The sequence below is a fragment of the Pelodiscus sinensis genome, chromosome 26 (genome assembly GCF_052426305.1).
Source record: "Pelodiscus sinensis isolate ZL-2025 chromosome 26, ASM5242630v1, whole genome shotgun sequence".
In the NCBI taxonomy this organism is placed as follows: Eukaryota; Metazoa; Chordata; order Testudines; family Trionychidae; genus Pelodiscus; species Pelodiscus sinensis.
Genome location: NC_143077.1, coordinates 22,104,419 through 22,131,251, shown reverse-complemented (window position 1 = coordinate 22,131,251; position 26,833 = coordinate 22,104,419). Strand labels below are relative to the sequence as shown.

Genomic DNA, 26,833 nt, shown 5'->3' with positions numbered 1-26,833 from the left:
TTAAAATTAAATGCAAATTAACTATTTTATGCAAAGTTTATTGCAAACGGCATACTTTTCATTTCGTCACATGGATGACAAATCTAAACAGGTGTTAAATCACTCTGCCTTTCATATCTGAAGGCCAGATGAAAAAAAAATCCAGGAAGCTGAAATATGTCAGGAACATTGTAAAGTACATTACATATTATTGGTAATAAAGGTTGTCTGTCAACTTTTAAGTTCAAAAAATATGAACAGGAACATAACACCAAGTATACATGTTGTGTCCAAATATATTTAACTGATTTAGACCAACTGACATTAACTGAGATTTTACAATGTATTCATCTCAATACATATGGATTCGTTGGGGGCCATAAAAGATAGATATTGCCAAATTACCTGTGGGGCCGTATTAAACCGGAACACGGGCTGCAATTGGCCCGCGGGCCGGACTTTGGACATGCCTGTTTTAGTACTAACATGCTTTTGTTACTGTAGCACAGTGGTCACCAACCAGTAGATAGGGATATACCAGTAGATAGATCTTGGACCCTTTGACAGGTGATCCTGACTAGTTTGGCCACGAAGCTATGACGAGCTGGCACTTCAGTTGCCCCTCCACCCACTGCCCTGCTGCTCTTGCCCTCTGCCTTGGCGTTGCACCCCTGGGAGTCTCCTGCTTGCTGTGCAGGCTGTGGGAGTGAGAAGGGGGGCACTGATGTCAGGGTGTCCCTCCTCCCCCCACTCCTGTACCCTAGCTCCACACAGAGAGAAGAGGATGGAGGGAACTTGGCAATGAAAATCTGTCATTCTCACAAACGCACGCTGTCCTTTACTCTCCTCTTTCGACCAACACACATGTGGGTGGTTATCTCTTTTACTGCTTGCAAAGTGTGTTATTTTGGGGTTTTGACTGGTCTGTGCATTTCATCATTTTCATTTCTTTTACTCTTGTATTTTAGTCTAACTCTAATCTGTTGTGGCTGGAGTACTTAGCCACTTCCAGGAGCAGCATTTACCATAGGGATGTCATGTGCCTGCAGCCGTTGAGAGAGGCAGAGCAAGCGGGGTCTGCATGTTGTCCTTGCCTTCAGAAACTACTACTGCAGCTCCTATTGATCAATAATGGGGAACAATGGCCAGTAGAAGCTGTGGGCTCAATGCCTGTAGATGGGGGGCAGCACATGGTGCCATGGCTGTACATGCCAGCTGCTTTCAGAAGTGATGCAGGTCCAGGGCAGGAATAAGCTTGCCTTAACCCCACTGCTTCACCACCTGGAAGCAGGGCTGGATTACCCAGTAGGCAGACGAAGCACGTGCTTAGGGCACCAAAAAAGCAGGGGCACCAAAAAAAAAAAAAGATTTTACAGTATAGTATTGTTTTTATTTTGAATTTCATATGGGGGGGGGGGGAGGTCAATATAATCTTTTCAGTGCTTAGGGCCTCTAAAGATCTTAATCTGGCCGTGCCCGGAAGCAGTCTCTGTTAATAGTGCCCAGCCAGAGCCTGCTTCCTAAAGCCCTGTCCCAGCCCTGAAGCTCCCCCTGCACCCAAACACCTTCCCAGAGCTTGCACCCTGAAACCTCTCCTGGACCCCAATCCCCCACCCTGGGCTAAGCCTGGAGCCCCTCCCACAGGCCAAACCCCTTGGCCCAAGACTAGAGCCTGCACCCTAACCCACTATCCCAGCCTGGTGGGAGTGAGGATGGGGGAGGAAGAAGGATGGAGTGAGCAGGGTGAGTCCTTGAAGCAGAGGTGGGGCCTCAGAAGGGGTGGGAAGGAAGCAGGGCAAGGTATTTGGGTTTGAGGTCGATCTTCCATTGACTTAAATTGAAAAAGTGATCTTGTGGTTAAAAAGGTTGGAGACCACTGCTGTAGTGATTGCTGCTGCTATACATTGGAATTGAGGGAGATGGGCGGACTTGATCCATGGAGGTGGAACATTGTCCAGAAAGAGGGGGAGCAGAGAGGATCTATTTGTGGACATGTACAGAGACATGAATAGGGAATATTGTTGAATTTACTAGTTAGTTGAACTGAAAATGAAGATCGCAGTTCAAAGACATATTGTGTGTCTGATGCAGTTAGGCTCTCACTGCTAGCAGCCCACCAGTGCGTTGATGGTACCCAAAGGCTGAATGCCTGGGTGTTTTAATATATAAGCATCTGAACAGAGTCAAGTCATTGTTCGCTGTCTTGGGGGTCCCTAGGCATGCCTTTCTCTACAACCCTCTCCTGAGAGCTGCAAGCTCTCCAGTAGCCTAGTATCTGAGCTAGGTGTTGATTCCACAGACTCTACTGTAGTTTTAAACAGATGGTCTCCCAGAATCTCATTTGAAGGTGGCTTACATTTTTAAAGCTCTACTTGTTAAATGGAGCATACAGTCACTCCCCGAGTTGCGAATGGTCGAGTTACGACCGTTCACACTTACAACCAAAGCTCTCATAGAGCAGTCGTAAAGGCGGTCCCCGAGTTACAAACGCGACCCGCGCTTATGAACAGCGCGGTCATGTGTAATTCAGCAGGGTCTGAGTATGAACGGATCGAGTTATGGCCAAGTGTTTGGTCTATAACTCGTTCATAACTCGGAGAGAGGCTGTACTTAGAAGATTTACCCGCCATTGCTTGGGTCCTTTAATGAAAATCATTTAATTTTCATTTTTCTTCCTTTAAATCATTGTTCTGGAGTGGAGCTGGGAATGGAGGGATTCAGTATGCAGACTGCCCTGGGAGAGAGGACCAGCCCTCGCTCACCAGCAGGTTGGGGACAGGTGAGAAGCACCTGTCCAGGGCTGCTGCAGTGGACACAGATAGGGGAGGGGTGCATGTCCACCAGCTGGGGGACATTCGTATAAACAAACTCTGAAATGCATAGTAGAATAGTTGTCCATTTCCCCACCCCTGCTGGCCCAATGAGGTTATAGCTATCCCAGTTCCCATCTTTGGCTCCTTGCTGCCCCTCTGTGGTCATTCTACAGTATAACACTCTCAAGCCAGACCCCTTCTTTTCCATTTTATGAAAAACAATCAAATTCCAGGCTCATCCCATTGTCTTGGCACAACCAGATCCTTACCTTGTTTTAAGAGGAATCTGCATACCAAATTTGGTGGTCCTAGCTCTTATCATTTAGGAGGAATTCTTGAACAAATGGACTGTCGGATGGACAGGCAGATGCACATTTCTAAAATATATAGCAAGATAATAGCACTTTGCGTAGACTTACAGAACAGTATTGGTCTTTACTTAAGCATAAGATGTTGATGGCAGAGAGATATCTATAGCACATGCTGGACATACAGCCCCTCGCTCTTATCTTATCCCTTTGGAATCTTAGGGATACCATCTGTGTCCCTAACTGCATCCTGCACCTGCAGTAGCTGCCTGTATCTTAAGCTGATGAAAAGCAGCCAAAAAGGACTCTTGAGGAAAGCCATTCCATTCCTTTGCAATTTTGCAGTCTCCTCTATCAAGTGACTCCTGATCAGTCTCAACAAATGACCTAGAGTCCTACTTAAGTGGCTTCATTGCCAGGGAGTCTGTCCCTGACAAACAAGTCCTACTGGGTAAAAGCTAGTATGTTATCTAGGATGTTCGTAGTTCAGCAGAAGACAACCTTGATTTAACATCCCTCTATTGTAAGCCATGTACCACCACCCTGTTGGAATTTCAGTCCTTTCTGGAAGCAGAGTGAACAGATAACACTGGTCTACAATTTTTTAGATGTCGTCTGCTTCAGAGATAAAATGTGCTATTTATTATGTATTTTGATGTGCTGAATTCAAATATGACAATTAAAACAACTGATTGGCTACTGTTTCCAAGATACAGTAAAATTCCAATGGTCCGGCACCATCAGGAACTCAGAAGTGCTCCGGGCAGTTGGACCATTGGAGCTGCTTCCCCCCCACTTCCCCAATTCAGCCGCTGCTAAAACTGATCAGCAGCTGAATCGGGGAAGCCAGAGGAAGAGCAGCTGGGGTGCTGCCGGGTAGGTCCCCTAGCGCTGCCCCTCGGGGCTGCGGGACCAACTGGGCAGCACCCCAGGTGTCCCCGATTCAGCCGCTGCTGAAACTGACCAGCGGCTGACTCCAGGAAGCCTGGGGTAGAGCAGCTCTGCCCCGGGCTTCCTGGAGTCAGCCGCTGATCAGTATCAGCAGCGTCTGACTTGGGGACACGTGGGGCAGAGCAGCTGGGGTGCTGCCGGGTTGGTCCAGTAGTGCTGAGGAGCGGCGCTGCGGGACCAACCCGGCAGCGCCCAGCTGCTCTGCCCCAGGCGTCCCCAAGAGCAGCTTGGGTGCTGCTGGGTTGGTCTCGCCGTGCCAAGGGTCGGCGCTACCGGACCAACCCGGCAGCACTCCAGCTGCTCTGCTGCAGGCGTCCCCGATTCAGGCACTGCTGGTCAGTTTCAGCAGCGGCTGAATCAGGGACGCATGGGGCAGAGCCTGACTATCGGAAGGGGGGGGCTATGAGGGGTCTGGGGTGGCATCCGATAGTCAAGCATATCTGATAATCCGGCACCCCCTGGGTCCCAAAGGTGCCGGATTATCAGAAGTTTACTGTATTTAAGTTTTTACATTTTACGTCTATGTATATTGTGTAGATAGTAGAGTTTTAATCATAACTGTAAACCTAGGTCTTTTCATGTGTTTATGGTTGCTTTACATGATATTTCAGCTGTCCTGTTTATGAAACTCTTCAAAAATCAGTGAAAGGGTTATATAAATATAATTTATTATGAAACAAAAGGCAAAAAACTATTATGTACATAGTTTAGTCCTATTCAGTGTCTACTCGGTGCTTCTTCATCGAGTAGTGTCCCCGAGGGTGCTCCACTCGAGGTGCTGGGCTCGTCCTGGCGCCGCAAACCGGAGGAATTTTCACTAGCAGTAGCCCCCTGCCGGACCGCGCATGCTCGAGTGCCCCCTTCGCGCCTTTCATCTGAGCGCGGTCCAGTCTCGTCAGTTTCTCTCCAACCGTCCGCAGCCGCAGACGGAGTTAGTTTAGGCTCCCTTCTCCTCTCTGAGGGGAAAGGGAAGAACCTTCCTAGTTGTTGTTTAGTTAGTGATAGGTAGTTATCTGTTCTAGTTGTAGTTCCCCCTTTATTAAAAAAAAAAAAAAAGGAAAGGAAAGGACTCAAGAATGCCAGGATCACCCGGCTTCAAGAAGTGCCTCCAGTGCCAGGAGGCTATCCCCATCTCAGATGGACACTCCCGCTGTGTCCGATGTCTCGGGGACACTCATGTCCCGACCAAGTGCTGTCACTGCGCGAAGATGACAGCTCGCGCTAGAAAAGATCGGGAGCTTAGGTTGAGAGTCCTTCTCTTCAATAAGGCTCTCCAAGCTCCGGAGGTCTCCGAGCCGCACTCTGCATCTCCTCAGCAACCCGGGCAAGCCCCCAGGACCCACGGGACGCCAAGCGCCAATGCAGGCAAGCCGGGGAGCTCTGGCTATGCGCCGAGACTCCCCGCGGGCAAGGCAGCCAAGGGCTGTAGCTCTTCTGCCCCGACTACAGCCGGCCCCAAAAGCTCCGATCCGACGCTCAAGAAGGGATCAAGAGCAGAGTCGGTGCCTTTAACGGCGATTGCGGAACCGGCAAGGGAAGCCCCGGCACCAGGAGTTCCGGCGCATGCGCGCTCGCAGCCAGCCATGACGGCACCCGCAGCGCCTTCCTTAGGTGCCACCCTGGGCTCCTCGGTGCCGGGCATATCGGCACCGGATGCACCTCCCCCGCAGGAGTCTCTGCCAGTCCAGCCTCCTGCTTTCACTCTGTCGGGGGATCAAGCAGCACCGAGCCTTTACTCTGCCGTTCATGTGGCAGACGTTCAAGTGGCAGAGGCTTCTCCACTGTCTGCTGTTCTCACGCAAGCACCTCTGCAGCCTGCCTGCAATGCCTCGGTGCCAACCAAAGCTCAGCAAAAGACTGCCAGAGTCCAGACACCATCAATAACTCCGGACAGTGTCACCTTCTCACCTGGACCTGACTCACCTACCTCGTCCAATGCTGATTACCGTCGTCACAGTCACCGCTACTCGACCTCCAGGGAGCCCTACTATAGGTCACCTCGTCGTTCATCGCCGCGCCGATACTATCGGGATCGCTATTCGGGCTCGCCCTCACGCTACTATAGGAGGTCCCTTTCACCAAGATCCCCACGCTGTACAGACTACCATCGGCGATATGACACATTGAGAGGATACAGCCGCTCTCCCTGCCGCAGTCGGAGGGAGGACCGCTATTATCATGAGTACTCTTCTCATTCATCTCGCCGCAGAAGGTATTCGCGATCGCGATCACCGCATTCTTCTCAGCATCAATCTCCACACGGTCTGGACGAGTCTGCTCCTTATGTAGCACCACCATCCTCGGCTGGGGACCTCGGCTGTCGCAATATCACGAGGATAAGCAGGTACACACTTCTCTTCAAGGACAGCAGAGCCCTGATTCCCCGGCGCAGCGTTCCTCATCCTCGCAGGATGACGCAGTGGTCCCTCCGGACTTGTCTACTACGGAGGACCACAAGCAGTTCCAGGAGCTCTTTAAGAGAGTTGCACAATCCCAGGACGTTCAGACCGCGGACGTGCAACAGAAACAACATCGATTGCTTAAAAATTTACAACCTTCCCAAAAGTCGAAGCTCGCTTTTCCCTTTGATGAAGCTATACTGGAGATCGCCAACGACATCTGGCAGACCCCGGCCACTTCGCTACCAACTAACAAGCGGTCGGATAAGAAGTACTTCATCTCTCAGAAAGATATGGAGTTTCTCTTTACACATCCTCAGCCTAACTCCCTTGTCGTGGACGCTGCACAACAGAGAACAAGATCATCTCAAACCAAGAATCCCTCAAATGACAAGGAGGCCAAACGACTGGATATCTTGGGCAGGAAAGTATATTCCTCCTCTACTTCTGCCCTGAGGATGTGTAATTTTGCAGCACAGCTGGCAAACCACGATTTCAATAACTATTCGAAGCTGATCCGTCTATTTGAGCACTTGCCGGATTCCAAACGTCAGTTGCTTAAGGCAGTGATACAAGAGGGCTACACAGTCGCCCGAACAGCCCTGCAGATCGCCCTTGACACGGCTGATGTAGCTGCTAGATCCGCAGCTTCGGCCATAGTCATGCGTCGGGCGTTTTGGCTGCACCAAGCCGCTGTCCCGAAGGAGATGCAGGCCAAGGTGGAGGATTTGCCCTTCGATCGCAAATCGCTTTTTGCTCAGTCGACAGATCAGGTCTTCCACTCGGGCAAGGACACACGTACGACTCTGAAGACGCTGGGGATGTACACTCCCCCCTACAGACGTAAGAGATACATACCCTACAATAGACAAAGACCATTCTCATATGCGACACCACGCGCCAGGCCATACGAGCAACAGAGGCCTAGGCAATGGCCCCAAAAGCGTTGCCAGCAACCCAACAAGACGCCTGTCCAGCAGCAGGGCCGACAGCAGGTTTGATGGGTTGATCGAGGGACTTCGGACCACCCCGTTAACAGAGACTCCGGATATCACAAAAGGCATATTCCATCATCGTCTCAGACCTTACCAGCATCGTTGGGCTGTCATATCCACCGACCGGTGGGTTCACGACATAATTACTTCAGGATATGTCATCCCCTTCACCTCTCTTCCCCCTCCCTCCCCTCCTGCCCCGTCCCTTTTCAGGGACCCCTCCCACGAGACGCTTCTACGTCAAGAGGTGTCACGCCTTCTCATATTAGGGGCAGTGGAAAGGGTGCCGACACCCTTTTTGGGGAGAGGGTTCTACTCTCGCTATTTCCTCACCCAGAAGAAATCAGGGGGTTGGAGGCCTATCCTGGACCTACGTCGGCTCAACCGACATCTGAGAAAGCAAAAATTCAAGATGGTCACGTTATCTTCGATTATCCCGGCTCTCGACAAAGGGGATTGGTTCGCATCCTTCGATCTTCAAGACGCCTACTTCCACATAACTATACACCCGGTGCACAGAAGATTCCTGCGGTTCACAGTGGGGTCCGACCACTATCAATATCGCGTGCTGCCTTTCGGACTATCGGCGGCCCCACGGGTTTTCTCCAAAACCCTGGCGGTAGTGGCGGCCTACCTGCGACGTCTCGATATTACAATCTTCCCATACCTAGACGATTGCCTGCTAAAGGCTCCCACACTCGACGAGGCCACAAGGGCAGTGTCTACAACTACCGCTTTGTTCACAGCCCTAGGGCTCATAATCAATGTCGAGAAGTCCTTCCTAACACCTACTCGTGACCCACTCCTTATCAGCCTCCTCCTCTCCTAAACATGGAGGAGAGGCACACCAGACCGGGAGGACGCCCGCCACAAAGGCTTCGGGGCGATCCTCCCACTCCGCGCCGGCATCGGGGCACGCCACTGCTGAGCGGCCCCGGGAGCGTTCAAAACAGCCGGCACGGCAAGAAAAGCCGGCGCCGAAGCAAACCGCGGTGCCGCTTCAAACAGCGGCACCGCTTTCAACTGCACAGCCTTCCGCGGCGCCGAAAGCCACAGCGCTCCTTAAAGCTACGGTGCCGACTAAAACCACGGCACCGCAGCAGAGTGACCCACAGCCCAAACGCCCGGCACCACCTCCAGATAAGCAGCAGGATGCTGCACTAACGCTGCCAGGGCAAACTGACAGGCAGCCAGACGACACTGCTATGGAGCAGAGCCAGCAAGAAGCTCTCTCACACAGCAGTCTTTCTGCTCAGTGTCTGCCTTCCACATCCTACTCACCTGGGAAGTCCCTATCACGGCTATCCCCTCCCAGGTCTACACCAATCTTATCCGGCCGAGACGCTCTCCTTCCTGAGGATGATCACCACACATCTTATTCCTCGAGGCACCCATCACCTAGGCAATCTCGCTTTTATGACTATGGAGCCCCACCACAACAGAACCCATGGCACCCGTACTGGCCTTACCCACCCCCACCTTATCCGCAATGGGGACCCTGGGAACACTGGGAATCACGTGGACAACGCTCCCCAATTCACTCCACTCCATCCCGGAGAAGCTTATCTCGGCCGCAGTCCCTACCTCCAGCAACTCTTTCGGATGAGGAGGTGGACCGAATCTCTGACAACGAATCAGACACTCACTCAATAAAAGTCACACATTCTGATGCTCCCGATATACAATCAGATGAAGCCGTAGTTCCATCAGATTCTGCACCAATTGACGACCTAAAACAATTCCAAGATCTATTCAAGAGGGTTGCAATAAGCCAGAATGTTTCCCTGCAGGAGGTCCAGAGGAAACAATACCAACTGCTAAAGAATCTCCATCCCACATTACATAGCAAGATTGCCCTCCCTATAGACGAGGCAATAATGGAGACCTCGGAAGACCTCTGGAAAACACCTGCATCCATTCAACCAACGAATAAAAGAATCGATAGGAAGTACTTTGTCGAATCAAAAGACAACGACTTTCTTTTCACACACCCACAACCCAACTCGTTAGTAGTGGATTCAGCGCAACAACGTGCAAAGATCCCACAATACAAGTTGGGCAACGCAGACAAGGACCACAAAAAGCTGGACTCCTTTGGCAAGAAGGTATACTCCTCTTCCACCTTACAACTCAGAATATCGAACTACTCTGCTCTTTTAGCAAATCATGACTTTGACAATTACTCAAAACTGGGAGAGCTGATACCACATCTCCCCGAGTCTAAAAGATCCATCCTGAAAACAATAGATCATGAGGGCCATATGATCGCCCGCACTGCTCTTCAAACCGCAATGGATGTTGCTGACACCGCAGCCCGAATTACAGCTACAGCGGTAGTCATGCGTAGAACCTCTTGGCTCCAGTCATCAGGAGTTCCCCGCGATCTCCAGCCTAAAGTAGAGGATCTGCCATTCGACAAGCACAAACTATTTGCAGCCACTACGGATGAAATACTCCATAACAGCAAAAATTCTAAGTCTACACTCCGCACGTTGGGCATGTGCACGCAGCCCTATAGACGCGGACAATACACCCCATATAACTCATACAACCGATACCGATATGGGCAATATAATAGATCACAGAGGCCCTATGAAGACCAAGGCAACGAGGTCCCAGAAGACGCCACAACCAGGCCCGCCCACCAACTACCCAACCATCTAAACAGCAAATTTGAAGATTTGGTCGAGGGCCTGCGACACCCTGCTTACGATCTAGCACTACCCCAACATGGCCATCTGTTCACCCATCGTTTGCGCCCATTCCTTCCTCGATGGGAGTCCATAACATCGGACCGCTGGGTTTTGGAAATCATTCGAGTGGGCTACACCATCCCTTTCACCCCTATCCCGTCCCTCTTCAGGGACCACTCTCACGAGACCCTTCTGAAACAAGAAATCGATCGACTCCTCTTCATCGGAGCAGTAGAAAGGGTACCCCGAGAGTTCCACGGGAGAGGGTTTTACTCGAGCTATTTCTTAACCGAAAAACGAACAGGGGGCTGGAGACCTATATTGGACCTCCGCAAACTGAACAAATTTCTCAAGAAACAACATTTCAAGATGGTCACACTCTCCACAATCATTCCTGCGCTAGATCAAGGGGACTGGTTTGCAGCCCTCGACCTCCAAGATGCCTATTTCCATATAACCATCCACCCCTCCCACAGACGTTACCTGCGCTTCATGTTGGGACCAGACCACTTCCAGTACAGGGTTCTCCCCTTTGGCCTCTCATCAGCCCCAAGAGTATTTTCGAAGGTACTGGCTGTCGCGACGGCATATCTCAGACGACAAAACGTCATCATATTTCCCTATCTAGACGACTGCCTCCTAAAGGGATCCTCGTACGCCGAAACAGCCTCTATGATACAGACGACCACGACCCTCCTCAGTCGTCTAGGCCTTCTAATCAACCAAGACAAGTCAACGCTGTATCCAGTTCAAGACATAGAGTTCATTGGTGCACGCCTGGACTCAGTGACAGCCCGGGCATACCTACCTCAACAACGTTTTGCAACTATGCAAGAAATTATAAATGGGATGCTTACAGTTCCTACCACCACAGTACTTACATGCCTCAGACTAATGGGCCACATGGCTTCCACCACCTATGTAGTCCACCATGCTCGCCTGCACTTTCGATGTCTTCAACTCTGGATGGCAACCGTTTATATCCCATCACGGCACCCTCGAAACAAAACGGTTACTATCCCACCAGACGTGCTGGGATCCTTACAATGGTGGACAGTGCCAAGCAATCTCTTGACAGGGGTTCCGTTCCAACAAACCGAACCCACTATCCAAATCACCACAGATGCTTCCCTGCTAGGCTGGGGGGCACATATGAACGGCCACGAAGTTCAAGGCAGATGGTCCCCAAACGAGACACACTTACATATCAATCTCCTCGAGTTGAGGGCAGTAAGGAATGCCTGTGCACACTTTGCCTCCGCCATCGCCAATCACACAGTCCGCATCCTAACAGACAACATCTGCACAATGTTCTACATAAATAGGCAGGGTGGAGCCCGCTCCCGCTCTTTATGCGCGGAGGCTATTCACCTGTGGAACTCGTGCATCCGCAACCAAGTCACCCTTATAGCGTCCTACTTGCCCGGGGTGAACAACATCAAAGCGGATTCACTCAGCCGAAACTTCGCTTTGAACCACGAATGGGAGTTACATACGGAGGTGGCGAACTCAATTTTCCACCAGTGGGGATGGCCATCGATAGACCTCTTTGCTTCTACCCAGAACACCAAATGTCCCCAATTCTGCTCACGTGCGGGACTTGGCAAACACTCTCTGGGAGACGCCTTCCTGATCAATTGGACAGCCTCCCTACACTACGCCTTTCCTCCCATACCGCTCATCCCCAGAGTCCTGCGCAAGATCCTGAGGGACAAAGCCCTAGTCATCTTGATTGCGCCATCATGGCCTCGACAAACCTGGTACCCATACCTTCACAGGCTAGCGGTCCAGCCCCCCTACCCGCTACCGTACCGGATAGACCTACTATCTCAGAACAACGGCAAGATACTGCACCCACAACTCAATACCCTGCATCTTCAGGCTTGGCTTCTCTCTGGTTCTCAGAGGTAGAAGATCGCTGCTCCCAGCGAGTAAAGGACATCCTCCTCCAGAGCAGGAGACAGTCTACTCGGAAAACTTACCAACAGAAATGGGCACGTTTCTGTCACTGGTGTCAGCGAGTCAAAATGGAGCCCCGTGCCTCACCATTAGATACCATTCTAGATTACATTCTGGACCTTAAAGCATCAGAACTCTCTATCTCTTCCCTAAGAGTACACCTCTCTGCAATAGCAGCATTTCATACACCAGTAGATGGATTCTCCGTTTTCAACCACCCTATTACAAAAAGATTCCTCAAGGGACTCCAGAATGTATACCCACCACATAGGACTCCACCCCCCTTGTGGGACCTAAATCTTGTTTTGAACTACCTCACCAGACCTCCCTTTGAGCCACTGGCAACAGTGCCACTTCCTTTCCTTTTTATGAAGGTCTATTTCCTCCTAGTCATCACCTCAGTCAGGAGGGTGAGCGAACTTGGAGCGTTAATGTCAGAACCTCCTTACACAATTTTCACAAAGGATAGGGTCATACTTAGACCCCACCCCACGTTTTTGCCAAAGGTCGGTACAGAATTCCATATTAACGAACCGATCGTGTTACCTACCTTTTTCCCAAAACCGCACTCGTCACAGACAGATGCCACTCTGCACACCCTGGACATCCGGAGGGCTCTAGCCTTCTTCCTAGAAAGAACAAAACCATTCCGTAAATCTGAAAGACTTTTTATCTCCATCGCTGAACGATCCAAAGGCACACCGATATCATCTCAACGAATCTCAAAATGGATATCTACATGCATAATTAAGTGCCACTCTCTGGGCAATAGACCGCTGATATGCCCACCAAGAGCACACTCTACTCGAGCCACGGCTGCCTCCACAGCCTTTCTGAGCAATGTCCCCCTAAGAGACATTTACCGGGCAGCGACATGGTCTTCAGATCATACCTTTGCTAAACATTACGCCATTCTTCCACAACTTAAGAGTGACTCAGCAGTTGCCACGGCAGTGCTCTCCACCACTGCCAAACACTGACTCCGGCTCCCTCCAACCATATACTGGATACTGCTTTGTAGTCACCTACAGTGGAGCACCCACGGGGACACTACTCGAAGAAGAAAAGGGAGTTACTCACCTTGTGCAGTAATGACTGTTCTTCGAGATGTGTGTCCCCGTGGGTGCTCCACGACCCTCCCTACCTCCCCTCTGCTCGGAGTCGAAATTACTCGGGCGGAGACGAGGAACTGAAAGGGAGGGGGATGAGTCACGCTCCTCAGGAGGCGGCAAGGGCTCGAGACGCCTCCTGGGCATGCGTGACTCAACAGGGGAAACTGCTATAGAAAGCTCCGATCTGAGGCTCGGGGCGACCCTTCACCTACAGTGGAGCACCCACGGGGACACACATCTCGAAGAACAGTCGTTACTGCACAAGGTGAGTAACTCCCTTTTGTCTGCCTTGTTGTTTCCAAGAAAATGTATTGCCACTAACTGGAAGGCTTTCCATGCCGTCTTTTCCTTGCCATGCTGTGCATGGTCAAATGCATCATGTCGAAGAAGTTCACGAATCTGAGGACCAACAAAGACACCTTCCTTTATCTTAGCTTCATTTAACTTGGAAATTTTCCACGGAGGTACTTGAAAGCTGCTTGTGTTTTGTCCATGGTCTTGACCAAGTTCTTCATCAGACCCAGCTTGATGTGTAAGGGTGGTAACAAAATCTTCCTTGATTCAACAAGTGATGGATGCTGAACACTTTTCCTCCCAGGCTCCAATGACTGTCGGAGTGGCCAGTCTATCTTGATGTAGTGGGAATCTCTTGCACGACACTCCCAATCTCCAAACTAGTTACCATTCCACTACAGATTCTCAACTCCCTTCAGTGGTGGACAAACCGACAAAATATGCTAGAGAGGGTACCATTCCAACAACCTTCCCCCACACTTACAATGATGATCGATGCATCACTCATGGGTTGGGGGCCCCATTGAGGAACAATCCTAACAGAGCAAACATTCTGTATCAACCTCCTAGAACTGCGAGTGGTTCGGTATGCGTGTCAACACTTTCTATCCTATAACACCACATGCATGTGCTATATCAATTGACAGGGAGGTGCACAATCCCCATCCCTTTGTGCGGAGGCTATCAAATTATGGAATTGGTGCCTGACTCACCAGGTTACCCCGGTGGCCTCTTACCTTCCAGGGGTACTCAGTGTCATGGCAGATGCACTAAGTCACAGGTTTCACAACCATCACAAATGGGAAATAGACAAATACACACTCAATCAAGTTTTTCACCAATGGAGCCAACCAGACATAGACCCCCTTTCCACGTGGGACAACAGCAAGTGTCACCTTTATTGCTCCTGGGCAGCCTTACGAAAGCACTCCCTGGGGAATGCCTTTTCCATCAGGTGGGACACACCTCTCTACGCTTTCCCACCCTTTCCGATTCTTCACAAGGTCCTCAACAAGATTAGAACAGACCAAGCTCAAGTGATACTGATAGAACCAGCGTGGTCCAGGCAGACATGGTACCCTTACTGTCAAAGGATGACAATTGCAGACCCATACGCCTTCCCGCTCAGCACAACCTCCTATCCCAAAATCACGGGAAGAATCTCCATCCAGAACCGCACAAACTTCACCTCCACGCCTGGCTCCTTCATGGCTCCAGGATGCCAAAAACACCTCTTCAGAAAGGGTTGAAGGAAATACTAATTAACAGCAGGAGACAATCTACCAGGAAAATATACCTATATAAATGGAAGAGATTCTCCCACTGGTTCAAACGATTTGATACGACATCTCCAGAATCCGCTCCCCTCCCCCTTCTGTTGGAATATCTGTTGCACCTTAAACAATCGGGCCTTGCTCTCTGTACGGTCAGAGTACATGCAGCTGCCATAGCAGTTTTCCAAGGTGCTTCCTTCCTTGCCAGTCTGATAGCCAAGAGATTCCTTAAGGGCCTACAGAACACCTTTCCATCCGGTTGCCCACAAGTCCCTGTCTAGAATCTGAATCACATACTCAAGAGCTTGATAAAACCACCCTTTGAGCCACTAGCAACTTGCTCCTGGTCCCACTTATCGATGAAAGTGTCCTTTCTGGTTGCAATAACCTCCAGCAGGAGAGTGAGCAAACTCGCTGCACTGATGGCTGAACCCCTATACACGGTGTTCACCAAGGACAGAGTTATACTTCAACTCCACCCGAAATTTCTCCCCAAAGTACCTTCCACATTAAAGAACCCATCCATTTACTTGCCTTTTTTCCTAAACCGCACGCTGATCCTGTACACGCTGCGTGACACACCCTCGACGTTCGCAGAGCACTTGCATTTTACGTTGATCGCACCAGGGCCTGGTGAGCATCCCCTAGACTGTTTCTGTCCTATGCAGAACGATCCAAAGGACAAGCAGTCTCATCACAGAGAATCTCGAAGTGGATCTCCTCATGTATCTACACATACTATACACTCCATGATAAAGACTTACCTGGAACCATCAGAGCGCATTCCACCAGGGCGATGTCTTCCACTACCACCTTCCTCAGCAATGACCCTCTCCAGGACATTTGTAACATCGCCATGTGGTCATCAGACCATACATTTGCACAGCACTACGCTCTTTCTTCTTCCATTGCATCATCCATGGCGGTGGGACAAGCAGTTCTGACTACAGTAACAAATACAGGGCTCCAAACCCACCTCCACGGGCCGACAACAGCTGTGTAGTCACCCAGAGTGGAGCACCCACGGGAACACCACTCAAAGGAGTTACTCACCTTCTGCAGTAACGGTGGTTCTTAGAGATGTGTGTCCCCATGGATGCTCCACTACCCTCCTTCCTTCCTCTGCTTTGGCGCCCCATGTTCTAACAGCATGGGTAGAGAAAGAATGGAGGGGTTGCGCCATGCGCACACCTAACGGACACCAATGGCACAAGGGTCCTGGATGCACCAGCACCCAGAGTGGAGCACCCACAGGGGGGCACATCTCGAAGAACCACCATTACTGCACAAAGTGTGTAACTCCTTCTTTTAATAACTGTGGGTATGTCTACACTACCCCGCTAGTTCGAACTAGCGGGGTAATGTAGGCATACCGCACTTGCAAATGAAGCCCGGGATTTGAATTTCCCGGGCTTCATTTGCATAAGCGGGGCTCCGCCATTTTTAAATCCCCGCTCGTTCGAACCCTGTGCCGCGCGGCTACACGCGGCACGAACTAGGTAGTTCGAACTAGGCTTCCTCAGGAGTAACGGTAGTTCGAACTACCTAGTTCGTGCCGCGTGTAGCCGCGCGGCACAGGGTTCGAACGAGCGGGGATTTAAAAATGGCGGAGCCCCGCTTATGCAAATGAAGTCCGGGAAATTCAAATCCCAGGCTTCATTTGCAAGTGCGGTATGCCTACATTACCCCGCTAGTTCGAACTAGCGGGGTAGTGTAGACATACCCAGTGTTACCACAACAGTTCTGAGTGGTTACTCGGTGCTCCTGGGGGAGGGTGCAGGGTGAGGCTGGCAGCCACTGTGCTCCCAGCCCCATTCCCGGGGAGCCCCCCGCCACCCTGTGCTGCTGCCTCTATATCAGATGGCAGCAGTGCAGGGTAGCAGGTGGGAGCCTGTTCAGGGGGAGCGGGTTTAAAAATCTGCTCCCCATGCAGACCAGCTCCTGCCTGCCACCCATGCTACTGCCTGTGTAGGCTACTACCAGCCTGCTGGTCACAGAATCATAGAACCATAGAGCTGGAAGAGACCTCAGAAGGTCATCAAGTCCAGCCCCCTGCTCTAGGCAGGACCAATCCCAACTAAATCAACCCGGCCAGGGCTTTGTCAAGCCGAGACTTAAACACCTCTCGGGATGGAGACTCCACTACTTCCCTAGGTAACCCATCCCAGTGCTTCACCTCTCTCCTAGTGAAATAGTTTTTCCTAATATCCAACCTGGACCTCTCCCACCACAACTTGAGACCATTGCTCCTTGTTTTGCCATCTGTCACTACTGAGAACAGCCTCTCTCCATCCTCTTTGGAACCTCCCTTCATTATGCTCCAGCCCCCTAATCATTTTGGTTGCTCTCCGCTGGACCCTCTCCAATGCGTCCACATCCTTTTTGTAGTGGAGGGCCCCAGAACTGGACACAATACTCCAGATGTGGCCTCACCAAAGTCGAATAAAGGAGAATAATGACATCTCTGGATCTGCTGGCAATGCTCCTTGTAATGCAACCTTGTTCATGCCATTATCCTTCTTGGCTACAAGGACACACTGTTGACTCATATCCAGCTTCTCATCCACTGTAACCCCCAGGTCCTTTTCTGCAGAACTACTACTTAACTGGTTGGTCCCCAGCTTGTAACTATGCTTGGGATTCTTCCGTCCCAAGTGCAAGTCACTTGGTCATAGAATCCTAGGGCTGGAAGAGACCCAAAGCAGGACCAGTCCCAACTAAATCATCCCAGCCAGGGCTTTGTCAAGCTGGGACTTAAAAACCTCTAGGGATGGAGATTCCACCACCTCTCTAGGTAACCCATTCCAGTGCTTCACCACCCTCCTAGTGAAATAGTTTTTCCTAATATCCAACTTAGACCTCCTCCCATTGCTCCTTGTTCTGCCACCTGTCACTACTGAGAACAGCCTCTCTCCATCCTCTTTGGAACCTCCCTTCAGGTAGTTGAAGGCTGCTATCAAATCCCCCTCACTCTTCTCTTCTGCAGACTGACTAAGCCCTCAGCTTCTCCTCCTGGGTCATGTGTTCCAGCCCTCTAATCATTATGATTGCTCTCCACTGGACCCTTTCCAATGCATCTACATACTTTCTGTATTGGGGGCCCCAGAATTGGATGCAATATTCCAGATGTGACCTCACCAGTGCCGAATAAAGGGGAATAATAATTTCTCTAGATCTGCTTCTATAATTTCTCATATCCAGCTTCTCATCCACTGTAAGTCCTAGTTTTAAATTCAGAGCATGCAGGGGGTCAAGGAGAAGGCAGGTTGTTACCAGTTCCTGATAATCACTTATCAGTTAGACAGTTAACAGAGTTGTGGTTTATATCCCTAGTAGCTACCATGAGACCCTGCCTGTGCCACAAAGGCTCTGCTATTTTTAGTACACCAGTTTGAGCAGGGCTAGTGTCTGTCTCCAGTATAGACATATCCAAGGACTTGTTCCCAGGAATTAACTCTGCCTCAAGAATTGACTTTATAGTTAAAGGAGAGAGTAAATTCTGTTACTTTTTTGTAACAGCTTCCTTACCAAAAAGAGATCTTATTAGTAACAATACAGCATTTATTCAGACTCTACACTGCTAATGTGCTGTAAAATAGAAACACTATTCTACAGTGCCACCTTATGACTCCTACTATAATAGTACAGTGAAACCTTTGTTTTCCGGCACTCTGTTAACTAGAAAACTTTAACTGGCATTGCCCCCAGCCACAGTACTGTCACATCTTCAGGCGCACAGGCCTGGCTTGGTTTACCATGATTGGCTTAACAATTTTTTATTTAAGAAGTACTAATCATCTTTAACTCAAAATAGAAATGTGAGACCAACTGCCTCACACTACAAAACTACCAAAATTAAAAACTTGTGTTTTACTACTATTGTCTATTGGTTTTTCCTAGGTTGATGGGGACCCTCAGATAACTGGAATTTTTAGATATCCGGCACGCTCGAGGATTAGGGTGTTCTGGTTAACACAGGTTTTACTATATTAGGAGCCTAACTGGATCCTTTATTTAAAAAAAAAAAAAAAAAAAAAAAAAAGAGTACCACAATTCAAGATAGAGAAGTTCTCTATTAAATGAAAGTTTTGGTAGTATAACTGGATTTTAAACACATTTAATCACGCATGCATTTCTTTTGGATGAACGTGTAATGTTTAGTGTACTGTTTGAAATGCTTAGTTTTTTAGGCATGGGCAGATGCTGAAGAAATTAAAATATATTAAGCTTACCCCGCTTAAAGTACTGGGGAAAAATAAAGCATAGACAAACCTAATTATTAGATTCTTAACTTGGGTTTTCCTGGTCGAATTGATTAGTTCTATTCATGTGAAAAATACTATAGATAGGATCTGAGTAGTGCCATTGCTGTCAGTGACTCTTAATATTGTGCTGTGATGTCTTTATTGCATTAAAAAGGCTACCATTCTTTACCAACATATTAGCACTACTTTTTTAGCATAGCTTTCCTTTATTACTATAAAGGTGTGCTGCTAATGTGCTGATTTGTATCAAAGAATGCTGCTTAATCACTATCCATTTTTGCTAGAGGAAGTGTTTCATATATCTAGAGTCCTGCAAATCTATGGATATCCACTTCTTGTCCTTGGGTATCTGAGGCTCATTATTGCAGATGTGGATGTAGAGATGGATACAAACTTTGTATTCACGCAGGGACCAGACCTCAGCCCGTTTCCTACAAAAGCAACATGGTGTAAATGCAATGAAGCAATTTAAATTCCAATTGTGAATTTGGTGTATTCTCAAAGGTGTATTTTTTTTCTTTTCCTAGCAAATAAATTCATTACACAAGAAGGACCTTCCTTCCTGCAGATGCGAATAAAACACCTGATGAAGTCAAACTGCATTCCACAAGCTACTTTCTTGTCAAAATTGTGTGCGGAGTCTTCAGAAATTTCAAATGTATCATCTTTCCATCAAGCCTACATAACATGTTTGTGCTCTATGCTGCCCAATGAAGACTCTATTAAAGAGGTTAGTAATCATAGCCCATATTACTGTGAATTTTCTATCAAGTGCTTTTTGAAAGACCTTTGGCTAATGCTAAGGTTAAAGGAAAAATGAAATATAAAGATTTCAGGCTGTAGTATGAAAGTACATTAATGTTGTTGCTACACATATACATATATGGTCTATTAGTGTCGGCTTAACCATATTTTAAATAGTGCAAAACAGGCTTGTGTGCTAAATCCTCATATGCATCAAATGAAGTATAAATCTGAAGTCTAGCCTTCAAACTGCCCTCTGCACTGGGACGTTGTATTCTTCTGATGTGAAGGAATAAAATGACTGTTCTACATTAGTTTTCACTCTATTTGAAAAGGAGGTCTGGGGAGTAGGGATGTCAATGTGTAGAGGACTACAAGATTAACCTATAAGCCTGAGTTTATCGGTTAATCTTGTCAACTAAACTCACTCTACTCCCATGGAGGCAGCGGGAGGGGGAGAGGCAGAAATCAGTGCTCAGGGGGAGCCGGTTTAAAAACTGGTTCTGCCTCCATTCCCGCCCCGGTCCACTGGGCACTGCTTCCTCTATCAGAAGCAGCACAGAGTGAGGCAGTGTTCTGCTGTGTAGCAGCTCCTATCCACGAGGGGCCCAAACTTGTGGACAGATGCTGCACCAGCATCCATGGAGCAGCCTCTGTCCATGGGGAGCTGATTTTTAAACCTGCTCCCTTCACGTACCAGCTCCCGCAATGCCACCCCATGCTGCTGCCTCTACTAGAGAGCCCCGGGGGACTGTTGAATAGTTGTGTAACTGCTAAAATTTGATGCAGTTACATGACTATTCAGTTATATGCTATCTAATATCCCTACTGGGCAGCCATGAGCAACTCCTGTAGTGTCTAGTGGTCTGAACCTTTATGATCCATCCCTACCACTTGGATCAAAAGTCTGTTTCTTTTTCAGGATAGTAACAACTGTGCTAGTGGTAAACACTGTAATCGAGGTTGCAAAATTGTTGCCACTATGACCACCTCTTTTTGCTTTTTATTGGGCTGACTACTTAAATGCTTAGTGTTGAGTATGAGACTTTGGGAGGAAATGTGAGCAAGATTCCTTAATCCATCTTTGATTTATTGGCAAATAGGGGCAGGATAGTGGACAGGAATTTGCATTGTTTAAAGTGAAAAGTGACACTAACTCAGAACTTCGAGAATAGCCCCTAATTTAATGCCAATATACTTGGTGGGAGGCGGGGTGGGGTGGGGTGGGAGACGTTAAGAACAAAATCATTATTTGAAAATGTGGAGTTTTATATGTTAGCACATCTGTTAAACAGTTAGAGTGCTTTGCCTAATTCCCATTAGCTATACAGCTGAGCTGCACAGATCCAATTACTCTGAAACAAGAAGTTGAGCTGAGATGGTGAAGGAGCTGAAGTTAGCAGGAGTAGGGGATATGGTTTCTTCAGATGCTTACTTAGAAAGATGTCCTGCATAAATGTACAGCTACGTGTTAGGGATGTCAATAACAGTTTAAACTTAAAACAACAGATTAGTCTAGTAGCACCTTAAAGACTAACAACATGTAGATGGTATCATGAGCTTTCGTGGCCACAACCCACTTCTGTCATTGTTGTTTTTTAATTATTTTTCTGTTAGACTAGCTCTGCTACCCCTCTGAAGCTTAATAACAGTTTAAATAGTTAACTGATAAAATAACTAAAGTTATAATGTATAACCAGTTAAGGGCCCGCCAGCCTGCTGGGGCTGGAGTCTCACCCACCCACCCCAGCCAGGGCCAGAGTCCCACTGGCCTGGTACTGCCAGCCAGCACACCTTGAGTCAGAGCAGCTGTCTGGACTCAGCCAGGGCTGCTCCAGCCTGCCATGGTTGACCATCAGCCAGTTACCTGGTAAGCATTCCCAGAAACCTAATGTGCACCGTTTGGTGCGGGAGGCACCTAGCCACTTATGCACTTCCCTGGCACTGCACAGATCTCAGCATCGGTCTCAGTCCTGGGTGGTGGAAAAGTCTCCTTCAAGGCATATGCCCTCTGTGCACCTCCAGGTGGGGCATGTGGCACCAACAAGCTCAGCACCCAGATCATCGTGGTTGGGTCAGCACTGCTCTAGTTTGCTCAGAGATCTCAGTCCAGCGGTGGATCTCCCAGAGCCCCCACTCTGGACGCTTTCAAGGTGGCAAGGGATTTGATTGAATTAACATCATCCTGACTTGGCACAGTGCCTGGCTAAAGAGCAGGTCGTCAGATGGCACCATGCCCCACAGCTCTACTGTGGCACTGTCCACCTCGACAACGGTGCCGGGTGCAGCACCGCCCCTGCCCCCCAACTCTACTCAAGTGCCTGCATCAGAGTTGGCACCAGCCAAGGTGCCATGTCCTCCTGATGCGGTGCCGAGTGGTCTGGTACCACCCTTGGCCATGCCTCCACCTCCCCCTCAGCCTGAATCAATGGCACGGCATGCCCCATGGCAGGGTTTGCCAACTGCCACTGCTACAGCACTGCCCTGATCAACATCTGAGTACTTGACCTATTTCGGAGGCGGAATCGATTTGGTGTTTATGGGGCTCTAGATCAAGGTCATGACACCAATCTTACTCCCGCCATCAGTTCTGGCACCGCAGTACATTGGTGCACCCAGTCTAGCACTAGCCTTGGCCACAGCCCACTCCAGTATCAGGAGTGCAACAGTCTTGGTCTCCTCACCTACAAGTGCCTGTGCAGTGGTCTTTCTGGACTCCCTGGGCCTCTCACCAAGGCCATCGGGTGAGTTCCTCTGGACCTGGATTGGCCTACTCTGGACTCAGGGATCCCCCATTGGAAACCCCACTAACCCATTCCCTGATGTTGGGGCAGTCTCTCTCTTTCCGGGGGAAGCCTCGCTTGGGCTATCATGAGGGGCCCATCAGCGGCCCAGCCCCTCATGATTGCAGGCCCTTCTCACTTGACCAGGTTCTTGGCGGGGCCCACCTATCCATGCCAGCTATGGACTCTAGGTCTCATCAGAACCACCTCCGTTGCCTGGCCCAGAGCTTAGGGGTTCAGGCTGACAGTGTCGAAGGATTCAGATGCGATGGTCAACATCTTCCAATCCGACATCCACACCAGAGTGGCCTTGCCCATCAACAAAACTGTAACAAAGGTTGCGAAAACCCTCTGGCAGACCCCGGCCTCCATCCTACCAATCAGTAAAATGGCCATGCAGAGGTACTTTCTGTCACAGGAGGGGAATGAACACCTCTTCTCCCACCCATCCCTGGGGTTGCTGGTTGTCCAAGCGGTCAACCAGAGAGAGGGGCAAGGCCAGCTGGGTGCAAAACCATAAAACGAGGCCAAAAACATGGATCCTCCTGGGTAGGAAGATCTATGCCTCTGGAGGCCTGTAGCTCCTCAATGAACCAGCAGGTTTTGCTGAACCGCTACGCGTATAACACCTGGGTGACTATGGGCACATTTGCTGAGATACTCCTAAGGGACTCCTGTTCAGAGTTCAGGTCCCTCGTAGAGGAGGGCAGGATAATCTCCCGGGTGGCCTTACAAGCTGCACTGGACGCTACAGATGCAGCCGCACGCACCATGGCCACAGGAATTGTCTTGCAATGCAGTTCATGGCTGCAGGGGTCTAGAGTGTCTCATGAACTCCAGACCACCATTCAGGACTTCCCCTTCAAAAGGCTGTCCCTCTTTACCGAACAGACTCATTAGCATGTGTGTGGCCTTAGACATCTGGGCTACCCTGAAGTCCCTCGGGATTCACACCCAGGTCCCGAGAGGCATTCCCTCCGGGGTAGAAATCCTCCCAGGCCTGCCCAACAGTGCTCGAGACCTGATTTCCCTCATTGTAGGGAGAAGAATGGAAATGGCAGAAATAATAGGTGCCATTCCTGCCTTCCCTCGGATCAGGATCAGGGCCCCTCTAATAAACCGCATGGGCCCTGCCAGGGTATGCCCGAGGACAGCCTCCCAACTTCCACTTTCCAGTTCTGGGATTGCTTATTTTCCTTCTGCCAAGCCTGGGGGTCCATTACCTCAGACCAATGGGTTCTAGAGACTGGAGAGGGAATATTCTGTTCCCTTCCTTTCACCATCACCACTGCTCCCCGCGGCCAGGAAGATCATTATTCCCATGTGTGACTATAAGTATAAGACTAAGTGCCTGCAACAAAAAGAGAATATAAACAAAGCCTCTTGCAATGGGATATGAGTGTTTATAGATATTAGAATCACAGAGCTGGAAGAGACCTCAGGAGGTCGTCAAGTCCAGCTCCCTGCCCAAGGCAGGACCAATCCCAACTACATCAACCCAGCCAGGGCTTTGTCAAACAGACTTAAAAACCTCTAGGGATGGTGATTCCACCACTTCCCTAGGTAACCCATCCCAGTGCTTCACCACCCTCCTACTGAAATAGTTTTTCCTAATATCCAGCCTAGACCACTCCCACTGTAACTTGAGACCATTGCTCCTTGTTCTGCCATCACTACTGAGAACAGCCTTTCTCCGTCGTCTTTGGAACCTCCCTTCAGGAAGTTGAAGGCTGCTCTCAAATCCCCCCTCGCTCTTCTCTTCTGCAGATAAACAAACCCAAATCCCTCAGTCTCTCCTCATAGGTCATGCGCTCCAGATCCCTTAATCATTTTGGTCACCCTCCGCTGGACCCTCTCCAATGTGTCCACATCCTTTCTATAGGGGGCCCAGAACTGGACACACTACTCTAGATGTGGCCTCACCAGAGCTGAATAAAAGGGAATAATCACTTCTCCGGATCTGCTGGCAATGCTTCTCCAATTGCACCCTAATATGCCATTCGCCTTCTTGGCTACAAGGGCACACTGTTGACTCCTATCCAGCTTCTCATCCACTGTAATCCCCAGGTCCTTTTCTGCAGAACTGCTACTGAGCCATTCAGGCCCCAGCCTGTAACAATGCTTGGGATTCTTCCTTCCCAAGTGCAGGACTTTACATTTGTCCTTGTTCAACCTCATCAGGTTTCTTTTGGCCCAACTCTCTAATCTGTCAAGGTCACTCTGGACCCTGTCCCTGCCCTCCAGCATATCTGCCTCTCCTCCTAGCTAGGTATCGTCTGCGAACTTGCTGAAGGTGCAATCCATCCCCTCATCCACGTCGTCAATAAAGATGTTGAACAAAACCGGTCCTAGAACCAATCCTTGGGGCTCTCCGCTAGAACCTGACCGCCAACCTGACATCGAGCTGTTGATCACTACCCGTTGGACCCAACAGTCTATTCAACTTTCTTTCCATCTTACTGTCCATTTATCCAATCCATATTCCCTTAACTTGCTGGCAAAATATTGTGGGAGAACGTATGAGATCCTGTCTCTTTACTTACTAAACTTTAAAACAAGGAAATATAGGAGAGATATACTTAACTAAAGGATTTGACTTACTACAATCTTAAATATGATTACATATTACCTTACATTACTACATTACTAAACCTCATCATAGAAGCTAATCCGATTGGTCAGGAATGACTTGCCCTTCATTAATCCATGTTAACTATTCCTGATCACTTCCCCTCTTTGAAGTGCTTCAAAATGGATTCCTTGAGGATCCCCTCCATGATTTTTCCGGGGAGTGAGGTAAGGCTGACTGGTCTGTAGATCCCTGGATTGTCCTTGTGACAGGGTCACCAGCCCCGCCCCCTTCAACCCAGCGGCGTAGTCCTTTTATGGGATACCCTCGTCGTCTGGGATCTCGGAGAAGGGGGTAGGAGGGCCGGGCCCTCCCTCTGCACCAGGCCCCATCCCTGGGCCCTATCAGTGGTGGGTGGTTTCCGCCACTGGCTTAGTGGGGGGTTCTCCCCAAAACTCGCTCAGCCCGCTGGGTCCTCGAGCCCCGGGGCAAAATGGGTCGGCCCTGGGGCTGGAGAGATAAGGGGCGCCCTGACGGTAATGTGGTGGGGTGGATTCCCGTGTGGCCTAGGGGATAGGGCGCTCGCCTGGGAAGGACTGGGTCATGGGTTCTAGTCTTGGGTCGGGTCAGGTGAGCCAAAACCAGTCAGCCCCTGGTCCGGATGGATAAGGGGCGCCCTGATGGTAAGGTGGTGGGACGGCTTCCTGCCCCCTCACGCTGTCCGACAGCGGTCCCACCTGTGGATGCGGGTCCAGCTACAGCAGCAATGTCAGCAGCCGTAGCTTGGGAGACAGCAGTGGCCAGGGTAGCAATGGCTTCTAGGGGGCTGCATAGCGCAGCCGGTGTTGCAGTCTGGCTCGTCCCGGAAACAACAGTGGTAGGGGTAAATGGTCCAGCTGCAACAGCTGTGGCTCTGGAGTCTGGAAAGGAGCTCCTTCCCCTCCAGAGGCCAGCCCCAACTGAGCAGCTATGCAGCCTTTTGTACCAGGGCTGCACTGCGAGCATGCCCAGCAGGGCTGCGGGGGAGGGGCGTATTCTATCCAATAGGCGGGCTCTCTGCCCCCATGTTCAGTGCAGGTCTGGCCCACTCCATCACAGTCCTTCTTCCCTTTTTTAAAGATGGGCATTACATTTGCCTTTTTCCAGTCATCCAGAATCTCTCCCAATCTCCATGAGTTTTCAAAGATAATGGCTAAAGGCTCTGCAATGACATTTGCCAACTCTGTCAGTACCCTTGGATGCATTAAATCTGGGCCCATGGATTTATGTACATTTAGCTTTTCTAAACTGTACCTAACTTGTTCTTTCCCCACCAAGGGCTGTCCACCTCCATCCCATACTGCGTTGCCTAGTGCATTTGTCTGGGAGCTGAACTTGTGTGTGAAGACAAAGACAAAGAAAGCATTGAATACTTCAGCTTTTCCCACATCATCTGTCACTAGGTTAACACCTTCATCCAGTAAGGACCCCACATCCTCTCTGATCACCCTCTTATTGCTAACATGCCTGTAGAAATCTTTGTTGTTGTTGTTCTTCACATCCCTTGCCAGTTGCAATTCCAATTGCGCTTTCACGTTCCTGATAACTCCTCTGCATTCTCAAGCAATATATTTATACTCCTCCTTATGTTATGCTTAAATGAAGCACACGAGATCTTTTATAGGGGAAAAGGCAGTACGCTGCATTCACTAAGAA

At 49.6% G+C, this 26,833-nt stretch overlaps 1 protein-coding gene across 1 annotated transcript in view; it reads left to right on the top strand.

Moving 5' to 3' along the window:
* Positions 1-26,833, top strand: part of RLF (RLF zinc finger) — a 114,761-nt gene that overhangs the window by 50,943 nt on the left and 36,985 nt on the right. The window contains exon 5 of the mRNA XM_075909195.2: positions 19,570-19,772. Within this exon, the coding sequence (XP_075765310.2) occupies positions 19,570-19,772 (203 nt within the window). The remainder of the gene's footprint in view (positions 1-19,569; positions 19,773-26,833) is intronic.